At 36.9% G+C, this 14,459-nt stretch overlaps 2 protein-coding genes across 4 annotated transcripts in view; one reads left to right on the top strand and one right to left on the bottom strand.

Annotated features, from left to right (window-relative positions):
* The window catches only part of LOC120781520 (putative epidermal cell surface receptor), a 66,664-nt gene extending 57,158 nt beyond the window's left edge, over nucleotides 1-9,506 (top strand). Inside the window, exons 4-10 of one of the 3 annotated variants that reach the window (XM_040113744.1) lie at nucleotides 2,551-2,782; nucleotides 3,770-4,405; nucleotides 4,557-4,817; nucleotides 7,274-8,299; nucleotides 8,371-8,415; nucleotides 8,807-9,037; nucleotides 9,330-9,506. In XM_040113744.1, coding sequence (XP_039969678.1) covers nucleotides 2,551-2,782; nucleotides 3,770-4,405; nucleotides 4,557-4,817; nucleotides 7,274-8,299; nucleotides 8,371-8,415; nucleotides 8,807-9,037; nucleotides 9,330-9,337 — 2,439 coding nt within the window. In that variant the 3' untranslated portion in view covers nucleotides 9,338-9,506. Of the gene's footprint in view, nucleotides 1-2,550; nucleotides 2,783-3,769; nucleotides 4,406-4,556; nucleotides 4,818-5,568; nucleotides 6,709-7,273; nucleotides 8,300-8,370; nucleotides 8,416-8,806; nucleotides 9,038-9,329 lie in introns of all 3 variants that reach the window. The other 2 variants (XM_040113756.1, XM_040113751.1) reach the window with 2 other exon arrangements.
* Nucleotides 9,507-11,289: 1,783 nt separating this feature from the next.
* On the bottom strand, nucleotides 11,290-13,474 carry LOC120766312 (protein SHQ1 homolog). The gene is made up of 5 exons (XM_040091730.1): nucleotides 13,175-13,474; nucleotides 12,802-13,123; nucleotides 12,554-12,737; nucleotides 12,253-12,397; nucleotides 11,290-12,194 (listed from the first exon to the last, which is right to left on the bottom strand). Exons 1-5 carry the CDS (start codon nucleotides 13,366-13,368, stop codon nucleotides 11,510-11,512), a joined length of 1,530 nt encoding a protein of 509 aa, XP_039947664.1. The 5' UTR covers nucleotides 13,369-13,474; the 3' UTR covers nucleotides 11,290-11,509.
* Nucleotides 13,475-14,459: the final 985 nt, after the last annotated feature.

Here is a 14,459-nt window from a genome sequence, read left to right on the forward strand (position 1 = left end):
TTATTTTGTGTTTCTTTTTTGTTTGCTTTTGTTATTTTATGTGCTTGTGCCGCAGCCTTAGTGTAAAAGTCCGTTGAAAAATGCGCACAGGCACCCTAATATGGTTGCGAGTGGAAAAGTCAACCAGCCACAAGCAAGCCTGCACAAGCAGACATACCTATTTATGCATAGTTACCTCAGCAATCAACTGCTGCTGCAGTCACTAAGGCGGCAATAATGGCTCTACGTGCAGCTGAAAAATATTTGCGCGCCTTGCCATTATCTACATATCTGGTTGTTGCTCCACTTTTTAACCGAATAAGCAAGTAAAAAAAAAACAAAATAGAAGTTGTAGGTCTCAAGAATTTGTAAACAATTTTCAAAGTTAACATTAAGCCCACCAGCGGCGTTTTTATATACTTTTAAGTTGACATAAGCTAAGTATCTTCCGTTTGCTTTTGTTGAGCAACACGAGTGCTCTTACATTCATAGAGCTTTTATTTATTCTTATTCATCGTTGTCGGGTATAAATCAATCAAGCGCTGGTTCATCGAATCCAAAAGCAGGCCTCACTCGAGAGTATAATCCAATCTATGGATGGCTGATTTACTTGCTCAAAGATTTAGCCCGACGATATAGATAAAAAATTACTTAAATATCTGTTCAGCATCTTAACTTTACTGTAATAAAGGCTGGAGTAGCAGTCATACTCTTTGAAACCATTTTTAGTGTGATTCAGCTCGGAATGGTAAATACTTTACAATCAACAAGGAGCTGGAGGTATTGAATTTATATATACAGTCGCTTTAGTTTTCTCGGATTGGAAAGGGTTATTGTAGTCAAGTAGATGCAGACTAGAAGTACATTAGTTTTTCTAGATTCTATTATGTGACTGGCGCATGATGAATCGATAGTCAATAGCAAATATCCTGTGTTTAAATCAACACTTCAGATTGCATCTACACTTTAAAAATCAGTTATTTGAAAACAAAACTTGTCACTTAACAATGCAATGATTATCAAACAAAATACCGAGCAAACCGTACAAAAGACTTAAGCACGAAACTTGTTGCTTGTAACAATTAAAATATATCCCTGTACTCAGGCGAGTCCAATTCATGAGAAACCATTTAAGGTATTTCCTTATTAGCCAGCCAAACAAACAAAGTGAGTAATATATTGTACAAAAGCAATATATATATTTATATGTAAGTATGTATGTGTACGCATGTGTTCAATTAAATGTGTAAATATTACCGCAATACAACTGCTTTTCAATTGCGTACATAATTAATTGATTGCCGAATATAAGAATGACTATTGACGTAGAGTTGTTGAGTCAACCCACATAACGGCTCAAAGCGCCTACAATGCATATACATGTATACTAAAGTGTTGCGTAAGTAAATTGTTGTTCTATTGTTGCTGAGTTATGTGTGAAATTATTAATGCATGTGTACAGTCTTACCTGGATAATTGAATGCGGAAAAAAATATAAATGGTTGATAATTTAGCAAATATGCGCTTAAATGCAAAGTACAAAGTTCCGAAGGTGGTTTGGGCATAAGGTTAGTCATAATACTGTGATATTACGTAAGAGTAAAAGAAATATTAATTAATTGTATATGCTTACTGGCTAATCAAGTAAAAGCGAAGTATTCATGTATCAGAAGAAATTCTTGTTTTGAATGCAATTGTTTGATCCATCCGTTATATACAATATCTTTTTCACTTTGTGAGTTTTAAATTATTATTTTTTGTTGTGAATGATGCGGCTGACAACATTTGTCATCAAATAGATTCCATATAAGAGCATAAATAAAAAATTTTAATAATACAAGGACAACTAACACACACTTCACATATTTGGAGAGGTCGGGAAAACCTCAATTGAACTGAAATCTGTGCACATAGCAAGTTCAATTTATTAACGGATACTCAGACATGTAGTTGATTATCGCTGACGACTTCCACCCAGCGAATGACAAAACCGTCTTAAGACTTCATTATACTGAATTATTGCTGATTTCTAGCCGCATTGTTGGAAGTGGCTTGGCAGTATTGAGCAATAAAATTTTTTGCTAAGCAAATGTATCCTGAAACTCAGTTATACATTGACCTGCATATAATTCACGATTTTTCTTACTTTCTTGTTTGAAAATGTATAGCGTTTTCTCTAAAGAAGCATTCAAAAAGCCCTTTTATGTGAACTTAACTCTAAATGGCCATTGGAATCATTGTAGCAATTTACAAATAATAGAATTATTTCAGTGAACGCCCTTCAAGGAATGTCAAACTGTGTCTTTCTATTAATATTAACGATCACTGAACAAACCACGTTTAATTGAAAATGAAAACCATATTTGTCACTAACAAAAAATTATGAATAACAAGCACCCACCTCAGCACCATAAGGCAGCAGATACATTAAATGAAAGAAATAAAATTTATATACAGCGAACTTAATATTATTATTTGATTCTAAGCGGTTTCAATTTTTCTAATTCCATACCATTTCACACAATCATATAAAGCACACATCTCAAGCTCTTTCTTCTACTTATTTTGCAGAATGGCGAAACAATGAATCGCGGCTGTGATGAGCGTTGCACATGCAATCGCGGCGAATGGATTTGTGAACCCCGTTGCATGGGTAACACATTCAAACTGGTTGGCGGTGCGCCACATATGGATGTGACTCACTGCCAGCAGGTGGCTGTGGATGAATGCTGTGCGACCATGGAATGCGGTCTCTTGCCCACAATGAGTGCACCAGAATTGAATGCTGAAGGTGGACTGAATGGTGAGTGTGGCGAAAAACTGCTATGCTTTACTAGTGAGGAGAAGGGGTTTTTTATTATTAATTTTTTTTTTATATTTGGCGTGGCTGTCTTAGCAGTTTTGCTTTCATATCACTTTCATATCGCATAAGACAATCTAATGAAATTTATACTTCCGAAAAGTCAAGGAATTTTTTTTGCTTTTATTTTATTTGTGTAAAGTTAGAAAACATTTTGAAACTGAAATTGCAGATAATGAAGAGTTCACCAGCAGATTAAAAAAAATACGTTTTCTTGAAAAAAAATTTCGTTAATTGTTTGAAAAAATCACAAATCGAAACAAAAGAGTCAAAGAGTACAAATTTTATTTCTCTCAAAAGCGATTTTGTGCGCAAAATTATGTAAAGCGAAGACAAGAAAAATAAATTCTGTGTTAGTTCATCAATTTTCAAAAAGCATTTTTTTAACCACCTCCTCCATTCGATGTCGATTTTAGCACCTACTTCCGATCTCAAAGTGCTACATTGCATCTGCTTTTTACAATAACAATAAACTTTAACGGTAATTCACCTGCTTTAGCAACATAACAATTTTTGCAAAACTAACAAAAGGAGAAATACAAAATCAAGAACTCTCACAAAGAAGACCAACAACAAAAACGCATTGTCGCCACAGCTTGGGAAGGCCATGCCATAAGAAACACCCAAGCCATAAGCTCGAAAAAACTTTAAAATCAAACAAGTGCCATTATCTCATATGATTTATTTGCCACATTTTGCTTATTCAAGCTTTGTTTGTTCTTCTCATTTCATTTGCTATAAAACAAAAACAAAAACAATAAACCGAAAACACATGTGAAACCACAAAAATGCGCTAAATTCATCAACAATAAAAACAACAACCAAACCCAACTGAAATGCAACGCATAACACGCCACCTACGGCTGACAAATGCAACAATAACAAAAAAATACTACATATTTGCACACGTCCTCAATTCGCGACACGCAGCCTCCGCACAAGCGCCGCGACCCGATTGCCACTACAAAGGCAGCGTGTACAAATTCCGTGAGCGTCTCGAAATCGGCTGCGAACAGATCTGCCATTGCGACGAGGGTGGCGTAATGAATTGCAAATCGCGCTGTCCGGAACGCAATCACACGCGACTCGACAAGTGTGTGTACGTGAAGGATCCAAAGGACATCTGCTGTCAATTGGAGCTGTGCGATGTCACGCTGGACGATCACGAGCAGACGGCCTCACCGCCGACGGCACAAAACTCGATTGGCGACGAGCAATATGGTTCCGAGGAGGCGCGCGACCTGTCCGGTGCCGGTGGTGAAGAGGCGCCCGATTGCGAATATAAAGGACAACACTATCACGACGGTCAGCAGTTCCATGACGGCTGCGAACAGTTGTGCATTTGCACGCAAGAAGGTGTGCATTGCGCCAAGCTGCAGTGTCCATCCACATTCGGTTTGGATCTAATGAATCCGCATTGTTTGCGTTGGGAACCGGAACCGGCAAATTTTGAAGCGAAAGCGCCCAACTGCTGCCCGGAGAAGATGCGCTGCGTGGATAATGGCACGTGTAACTACTTGGGTCACACCTTCGACAATTGGTCGCCCATACCAACCAATCTAACTGGTGAGTAGCATAACACAAATGCGCACACAATCACATGAATTAATATTTAAATTTTGCCAGCAAGCAATTATCACTAACCACATTTTTTTGTTTTTTCTTTCATTTCACATTCATGCCACGCTCTGCTCATTGTGCCGCTTTCGTGTGACAGGCTGTGAGCAGCACTGCTATTGTGAGAACAGTAAGGTGGAATGCCGTCCGGCCTGCCCGCCAGTGCTCGCACGGCCGCCACCCGATTTGCCTTGCCATCTGGCGCAGGCGCGCATTTTACCCATACCCGACGACGAATGCTGCAAGCATTGGGCCTGCGCACCACTGGCGCCCAAACTAAGCGGCGGTAGTGCTGATGGCGATGAAACGTTGTCCACACTGGCGCCGCCCATGCATGCCTTCAATACTGAAGGAATTCACGGTAAATATGAAATATTCGTAAAAGTTTGCTTATGAAGGAGGTACCCTTAGAGGAAAGCTCAAAGTGTAATGAAAGCGATCGCTAAAAATGAAATTCGCTAAAGTATAGGCATTTAAGGCGCGTTGATTGCATGAGAAGTGAGGTTGCCTAACACTTTACTAATTAATTGGCGGGTTTTTGTTCTTAACTGGCGGTTAAGTAGTCGCTAGTGCCTTGAGAAGCTGTTGGGCGGTTATTTGATACTCTTTTGCTTAAGTATGGCCTACCAAATTTTTAAAAATATTATCAGGGAATTTAAGTTACTTAAAATTAAAAGCAAACGATAATTAAACATAGTTTTAGAAGCTTGAAACGTTCTTCAGATTCCATAAAAGGACTTGTCATCCTCGATTTTCCGAGCAAAAGAATTCGCGAGCGTTTACTTTATAAATTTTTGCTTTGCATTGGTTGTTGATGTGGCCTTTACATCGTTCATTATGATTTTTTTTAATTCTAATATCTTTTATTTTTATTTTTCTTTTATTTGTTACTTCTAATGCGCTTCATAATGGCATGTGCACTTACATATCACGTATCTAAACGCAATCTCTAAATCTTAAAACCAAAAATCAATAACATCATGTGAAAATCTATTGCATAATATCAAATCGTTCTCTTGTAAATAAACAATATGCCAATGTCATCAATATCATACTCGTTTAACGTCATAAAAACCAACTGTCTATCTGTCGCATTTCATCATCCCGAACAGCAACATCCACCGAAGAGCCAGACAGCATCGGCGGCATAACGGCACACGTCTCCAGCGATAAAAACGATATTTATCCGAGCAAAGCACATGAGAAACCCTCGGGTCGACCCGGTGACGCATTCTATCCCACCATCGATGGTAAACCGCCGAAGAGCGCCTCGCCTTATGGTGATACGCGTCCCGAGAAACACGATAAGCACGAGAAGTTTGTTAAGAAACCGGTTATTGTGAAACCGCAGCAAAATGAGGTTAAATACGATGTACATGAGCCACAAGATGAACACGACACCGTGCCACCCGGTTTCATACCCATACATTTAGGCCGACCTGGCGGTATTGGCAACATTGTAAACTATAATCCGCATGCACCAACAGCCAGCCAAAATGGTCCCTATGGTTTCTACAATCCAGCACAACCACCGAAGGACCGCTTTGATCCCTATAATTCCTACGAACCGTACGATATCAGCCCCAATGGCATCGCACAGGGCAAACCACCCGCCCCAACTAGTCAATCGGATTTGTTTAATATCTTGGGTGCAGGACCACCAGCCACACATCCATCAGGCATTGTGCCTGCTGGAGGACCGCCTAGTCCACCGCCCGGTTTCAAAGGTGCACCAGCCAATTTATCGCCGCACGTGCGCATCGAGCACATTTTGCAGCACTTGCAGCACACGCCCGTACAGGGTGCCTACATCGCGGGCTATGGGCATGGCAATGAGAGTGGCGCCAATGGTGAATTGCCACAGCAGCAACTAATACACCATCAACAACCGGGTCCACCACCGTTGCATCCACAATATGTGCCCATCGTGCATAGTGGCTTGCCACCGCCACCACCACCACATGGTATTGCGATTGTCGATGGCCAACCGGTGGCTTATGGCGGTTTTCCAGTGGTCCCTGGCCTGGGACAGCCACCACATAACCCCCATACGCATCCAGCAAATGTGCCTGGCAACAGCAATACTAATAATAATAGCAATTTGCTGCAAAATCAACAAGCACAGGAACAAACGGCGAGTGGTTCCACCACTTTTGCGGCGACCACCAGCGCTGTGGGCTTAACCGCGCAGTCCACCAAACACGGCGTGCTACCGGCCATTGCAGCCACCGCAGTGCATCCCAGTCAAAAAGGTTGATTCATAGCCTAGCCTTAGCCATAGTTCACACACATACACGCACAAATCCTTTAACATTAAACATGAGAATCTAGTACATTTAGAGCCATTAACTCACCACGGTAATTGGGTTTCGTTTTTCCACTGATTATCCCTTTCATCTAACCCTTTCGTATTGACCACTGCGATGTACATAACACAACATAACACGGTTCACTGAATCATTATATATTCTTTAAACTTTTTTAAGTAACGTTTTCTCTACTCTACACTTTCCTCAATCTTTTATTTTCTCAAAACTAAACTTTTTACTAAACTAACTAATAACATCCACTAAAACTCTAAAAAGGGTCGGTGGTAACATGTTAACATAATAAACAGAAACAACTTTGGTAGGAATACAGTGTTATACACCTACGCAATACATCCGATTATAACTCTTACCCAGTAAATATTTATATTTATCTATGTTTTGAGTTATGCCCTTTTAAGCATGACAAGTAGCAACTACTTGCAACATTACATTCTGAGTAGCAAAATTTAATTACCTTATCTCTCTTTCGCATGTTGCTCCACGCTAGGCTTCAACAATCTGCAAAGCGGCATTGAAGTTCTCAATCTGGAAGCCATCGATCCACGGACCATACGCATAATCTTCACCGTACCGCCGACTTATGTTAATCTGCACGGTCGCGTTGAACTGCGTTACACAAATGGACCCGGCAACGATACCACTACTTGGGAACAACAAATCTTTGCGCCACCCGAAGATCTGATTGCCACTTCACAGATGGAATTTGATCTTCCCGGCTTGGAACCGAATTCGTTGTACAAGATTAAGATTACACTTATTTTACGCGATCTAAACTCACAACCGACAAGTCCGATCTTGACAGTTACCACACCTGCCGATCGCACGATTACACCGCCACCACAAATCTCAGATTATCGTCCAGATTTCAAGGATGTGTTCAAGAATATCGAAGATCCAGAGTTGAATGTTAGCGAGACAAACTCTACATGGTTGCAATTAACATGGAAGAAGATCGCCGATGAGCAACTCGAATATGTTGATGGTATACAGTTGCGTTACAAAGAGCTAACCGGTCAGATTTATTCATCCACACCGCTGGTGCATCGCACACTCACCAGTTATACAATTGAGAATTTGCAGCCGGACACTGGTTACGAAATCGGTCTATTCTATATACCTTTGGCGGGACATGGTGGTGAGCTCTTGGCTGGTCATATGATTAAAGTGCGTACCGCGCCTAAGGTTGATGTCTACAACTTTGATGTTATGGTTAATGTGACTAAGGTGAAGTCGCAGAGTGTTGAGGTCTCTTGGAACGGTGTGCCATATCCGGAAGATAAATATGTAAATATTTATCGTGCTATCTACCAGAGTGATGCTGGCAAGGAAGATTCAAGCGTTTTCAAGGTAGCGAAACGCGATAGTACCACGGGTACGCTGATTATGGACTTGAAACCTGGCACTAAATATCATCTCTGGCTGGAGATGTATCTAACAAATGGTAACATCAAAAAGAGTAATGTAGTGAACTTTATGACGAAGCCGAGTGGACCTGCGACGCCGGGAAAAACTGGTAAGTGTTGCTTTGGCTTGGAAAAGTAGAAAGAACAGAGTAATTGTTATTATATCTTTCGTATTGTAAAGTATTTAATGCTTTCGAAAGGATGCAAGTATTCTTTGCGGATCTGGGTAATTAATATTACTTTTAAGATTATTTTGAATTTCACCAGCTTCTATTCAACGAAAAGGAGCTCGTCGGGCACCCTAAGTTTAACGTACCGATGAAAAACGATTAGGATGTGCATTTAAATTTGTAGAAATTACTTTACTTTATAGAAAAGTATCTTAATGTTTAATGTTAGTTTAACCCTCTGAAGGCTCTTTCAAATCAAGTAATTAGTCAATAGTGTGATCCGTGGATCGAATTTACGAAAATGAAGTTATAAAAGTAGTAGTTTTCACTTGTAGAATGCATGTAGTTCTCTCAAATTAACTTAAAATTTAAAATTTTGACAACGATTCGAAAAACGTCTATGATATGTGACATAATTTCTTTCAATTAATTATTATTTTAATTCAGGAAAACTGCTCACAGCAAGTGCCGGCGGTGATCAACCAGCCGGTGATTATTATGGACCGCTGGTAGTCGTGTCAGTGGTTGCTGCCTTAGCAATTATGTCGACAATTGTGCTGTTACTGATTTTAACCAGGAGACGAGTACATCAGACAGCGTCCATAACGCCACCACGAAAGAGTGATGCGGCCTATGATAATCCTTCGTATAAGGTGGAAATACAACAGGAGACAATGAGTGAGTATAAAATTGAACAACTTCAACGAAAGTATAAAAATAAATTATATAAGAGAGAAATATAAAAATTTATATTTTAACCCGTCGCTGATGACTTACATAAATAAGTTATTAATTCCAACGGGTTAATTTATAATTTTTGTTTTTATTTAATACTTTTTCTTAAAATTTTACTTTTTTTATTAAAAAAAAATATGTTTTGTTTTCGGTTCAAGGTGACCCTGAGTTATTTACAACGGGTTAATTTATCATTTTGGTTATTATTTAATAATTTTCTCTTTTCTTCTTATAGATCTGTAGCATTTCTAAGCTCCACAGCTGCGTGCGAACTTTCTGTCCAAAGGCCAGGCCGCCAAAAAGCTGCGAATCCTAGTTGTATTAGAAATTAGGAATACATTTTTACATTATTATTTGATACAGTTTCTTTTTTATCATATCTTAATTTTATTCTATTTTATTTTTGTTTAAGTACTTGCGATACTTTTGTAAATATTTTGCATTCAATACATATTTTTGTTTTTTTTTTGTTTTTTACGATTGCTATTATTTTTTCTTTTGTCGTCAATTAATATTTTATCTAGTATGTGAAACTTAAGTGTGCGTTCTCTTTGAACTTCGTATGAAAGCAGTGCCAACAAATAAGCATATTCACGAAAAAATATAAATTAATATTGCACTTGGCATGCAGTTGTCTAATAGTTAGCATTTTATAAGAAGCAACGGTAACAATACTTAAAAATTATAGTATTGTGTAATGCTGTAAAAAATAAAATACATACATATATTCGTTAAAAGCCATGAAAACAAAATTAATATTTTTTCTTTTATTACTTTTGAGTAAGGCTTTATTCCTTTTCTCGTTTTTAAATTTTACAGTTCTTGTTTTTTTTTTTTTTGCATTTTGTGTTTTTTTTTTTTCTTTAAAGCAGGGCTTGCTATTATCTCGTAACGTATTTAAGAATATTTTTGTATGTAAATAGAAAGTAAAATAAAAGAAAACAGCTCAAACGGCAAGCAAAACGTTTCTAATGCAATTTGTGGTTATTATTTTTTGTTGATTTTTCCAAATTTTGAATAACAGTAGTTTTTTTTGTAAATTATAAAAGTACTAAATATATAACTTTCATCACTCGGCAATTTTTTTTAATTCTAAATCGTTATGTTCCAAAAATTAAAATAAAAACTCTTATATGACTAAAAAATATTTTTGCTAAAAAACCTAAAAAATATGTGTGATTTTTTGAAGATTAAGTATGGTAACACTGCCTAAGCACTAAAATATTCACGTAGTCTTCAAATATAAAACACAGTGTTTACATAAAAAACTGCAAACAAAGTTTTACAAAAATTTCATTTTACATTACAAACGTTTTGCAATAAAGAATTAGTTTCTTGCAAAATAAAAACACATATCTATATATGTACTTATGTATTTATTAAAAATAAAATACTTTACTTTTCCCTTTATTTCTGTTTACTCATATGAATGTTTTCAAAATGGCTTTAGCTTTACTCATGCATACCTGGTTATTATCGGGAAGTATCTACATAAGTATAATATTAATACGAAATTACTTATAAAATAAACTACACATACAAACGTGCGCCCATTGCTATTTTTTGCCGAAAATTGTATGAGCCATCCTAATAATCCAGTTGCAATAGCCAGTGACAACATCCGAAAAAACATTCAGAAGAGCTAACAAATTATAAAAAAAAGCAAAAAATTATCTGCAATAAAAACAACTTTTGTTGAGCGAAAAACAGCTGAAAGTTTCATAGATTTAAAATGTTAGCATATAAATACTCATAACTAAACAATTGCTTGTATGTACATATGTACAGATGTATGCAAAGAAATGTTAAAATATTTTGAAAACATATGATTTGTAAAGAAAACTGTTTGTCAAGCACAGGAAACCGAAATTTAAAGTATAGATTTAAGTTTATATTGAAAATGTAAAGCCTGTAATAAGCGATATATACTTTATGAAATAAATAAAGTCGAAAAATATATACACATAAATAGTACATGCTATTTTTCTTCTACTAATTATTTGTTAAGAAAATTTAAAAGTTATGTTTCCAGAACAAATGGAGTTTTGTTGGTAAATTAGAAATTGAGATTGAAATTACAGTAAATTGAAACACTTTTATTGCCGTTGCCACGTGTACATCATACGTACATTTCTATACCCGCGTCATACTCACTTTAAATTCCACATTACTGATTATAAATCTCGTCTTCAAAGTACTATTGAAATTCAAGTAAATATTTATTAAAATGCATTATGGAAATGTCAATTGATTTGCAAGCATCACTTATCGGCTACTAAAAACATACATTTAATAAATATTACATTATTTTCATAACCTACACTTACATTGACTTCTTGCTTTTCACTTGTGTATGTAAATTAAAAAAATAAAAGCACACATACTAGTAGTAAGTAATTAGTGGAGTTCAAAATTTTAAGTTTTTGTCACATTCACAACATCTTTGCACTGTTCGATAACACTATTCTGCTCGGTATCACTACTGGAAGAGGAAGACGCCGCGGTCGATGACGAGTCTGTAGCATCTTCACCACTTTCTGTGCCGCTCTCTTCATTGGTGTCGTCAGCGTCTTCATCGTCAATATCTTCATCTGTATCATCGTCGACTTCGTCCTCACTAGTCGAAGTGTTACCCAAATGCATATCTGTGATCAATTCCTTCAACAACTCAGTCTCGATTTCTCCCAATTCCAAACGTAAATGCTTTTTCGATACATCAAGCAGCACATTTTTCAGATTACGCGCTAAAAGCCGCAAATGCGTGGGACCACAACGATTACTATCGGCTACATAACGTATATAATCTTCAATGTAGTACTGATTAAAAATCTGTTGGTTATAATCGCTGCTGGCGAATAGTGCATGCGTTTGCAATAGCTGTTTCAATACCCATGCAGGATTTTTCTTCAAACCATCAATGGCATCTTGCAGACACAAGCGCCCTAAATCGTAGTTGCGATACAATGGATAAATAAGTGAGCGGCGTAAAAAACTAACAACAACATCTTTAATGTTTTCGAACGGTTCAAAGTAACTAAGCGTGGCGGAGAGAATGCTGCGCGTCCAGGCGCTTTCGCAAGTCGGCTCATTCGATGTGGAGCTGGAAAGTAATTGTATCGTTAATGTGTGTGGAGAAACTGAAAAGCATTCAGTGTTACCGTATATCATAGCAAATTGCTAACAGTATGCAAATCAGGCCGCAATCCACATCCGACTGTTCGTAGTCGGCAAACAGCGCTGATTCTTGCGACTTGCGTGTCAAATTGTGTAGCAGGCATTCTTCATCGCGTGTTAGCTTAACATCTGGAATATAGTTGCATATCTTAAAGTAATATATACTAAACAAACAAATTTTAGAAACTACACAATATGCTTCCAGCGAATTCTGCTTAACTACATTACATTTTCATCCAAATAAATACGGCTAAGAATTTCACCACAAACAATACATATACACACCTTCATAATTATTGTTGAATTTCATAGGATTTTCATGACCTTCGGGCACTTGCAGCTCAACGAAATTCAATTTATACTGATCACGTGAAAAGTTTTTCAGCTCGTCTATTTCACGGTCAATACTACGTTGTAGCGGACTAACTGTACGTGGTTCTGGCATTTGCGCAATAGCAGATCTATCGTCCTGTTGTGTACAAAAGAGAGTTCAGTTGAAAACATATACATTGTCATTCCTCCAATGAACTTACAAATCCTGTAAGATCCCCCTTAAACCTCGCTGCAAAACCATAACCAAAATCTGCTACGAATTTCAACAGTTCACCACTTTTATCCACGCGCAGGAAGCAGTTGTCGGTAATGCGTTTCAGTTTCCACAATTCAATATTTGGTGGCGTTACGCCATCCGCACACGTTTTCTCCGCATCACTCTTTTCTGGTGGCGTTTTTTGGTCCTCAGTTGTACGCGGTAAGCAGGGTAAATCTACTTCGTAATTATTTGTTTGGGTATTAAAATTGATAACAAAATTTTTCATGTCTTTGGTGTCGAATTGGCGCTCCGGCAAATGGAATCTACAAAAAAGTGTAACTAAGTAATTTTTAATATTAATGAAAAGTGTGTACCGGTAGAGTCGTGTATCTGCGAATATGTAGAAATTGTGATCCTCCACAAATATATCACAATTGCGTCGATTTGGCGTGCTAGTTTGTTTGCCGTCACCATCGCCGGCTTTGGTGCGCCTATTCTCCACTGGCGCAATCTGTAGTCGACAGACATTTCCGTCGATTGTGTGTTGTATTGTCTGCTCAAAAGTCATTGCTATTCACTAAAGAAAATACTAAAATTTTAACAATTTTGAAAACTTTTTCCGGAAAAAACGAAAAAATGTGTCCAAAATCTTAAGCACATTGACTTATTTATTGACAGCGGATAAATATTTACGAATGTCAGTGTGAAAAGCAACTATGGCGAAGTAAATTAAATGTCGTGTTGCCAGATTTCATTTATTTGAAAGTTTCGAGTTTTTGACAAAAGTTTCAACTTTTCTGGCTAAAAGAAGTGCATTTACAACAATTCGTTAATTTCATTGCCGTGGACATTTTTAAAATCGGTACATGAACTTGTTATGGCATATTAATTTTATAAAATGTGAGTGTTTTGCAAAATGTAAAATTCGCTCTATTACATTCTGCAAGAAATGTCGAACTATTTAAATGACAGCCGGCCGTGGTTTGAAATAACCGTAGGGTTGCCATTCATGTAAGAAACAATATTTGTCTATCCGTGCGATTCTGTAACTTGAGACAGTCTCAAGTCTCTAAATTTGAGATTTTAAGTTAGAAACAATTTTTGAGACTTGAGATGATATAGTTATTCTGTAAGTGACAGTCACAAAATCTATTACATTTCATTATTCAGGGATGTTTTTACACTTGAATGAAAATAAATATGTCGATAACAAATATTAAATTTTCTATAACATAGTCAAAAAACATAATTATCAATGAAAATAAAAATATATGTTGACTTTGTTTCATAATATTTACGAAATTTATGTAAAATTGATTTATTTTTAACCTTTTCGTGTTTGAGTTGCTTACAAAATGTAAAGAAACGACAATCGATTAATATCTATGATGATCTCTATTCAGTATATTCAAAATGGCAGACAAGAGTTATTTTTAGTTTTGTGACCTGCTAACTACCAGGTCTCAATATTTTGAGACTACCGCTAGAGACTGTTCAGTGAATAGTAACTAGTCTCAAATTGAGACTTTGCCTCAAAATGTCTCAAATAAAGACTAGAGACTTGTTACAGAATCCCTCTATATGTATTAATAGGATAGACTTTTTGTATTTAACACAAAAATATCATAATTGATGATGAATTTGAATGATTTAAGATCT

This window comes from Bactrocera tryoni, chromosome 1 (genome assembly GCF_016617805.1).
Source record: "Bactrocera tryoni isolate S06 chromosome 1, CSIRO_BtryS06_freeze2, whole genome shotgun sequence".
NCBI classification, from domain to species: Eukaryota; Metazoa; Arthropoda; class Insecta; order Diptera; family Tephritidae; genus Bactrocera; species Bactrocera tryoni.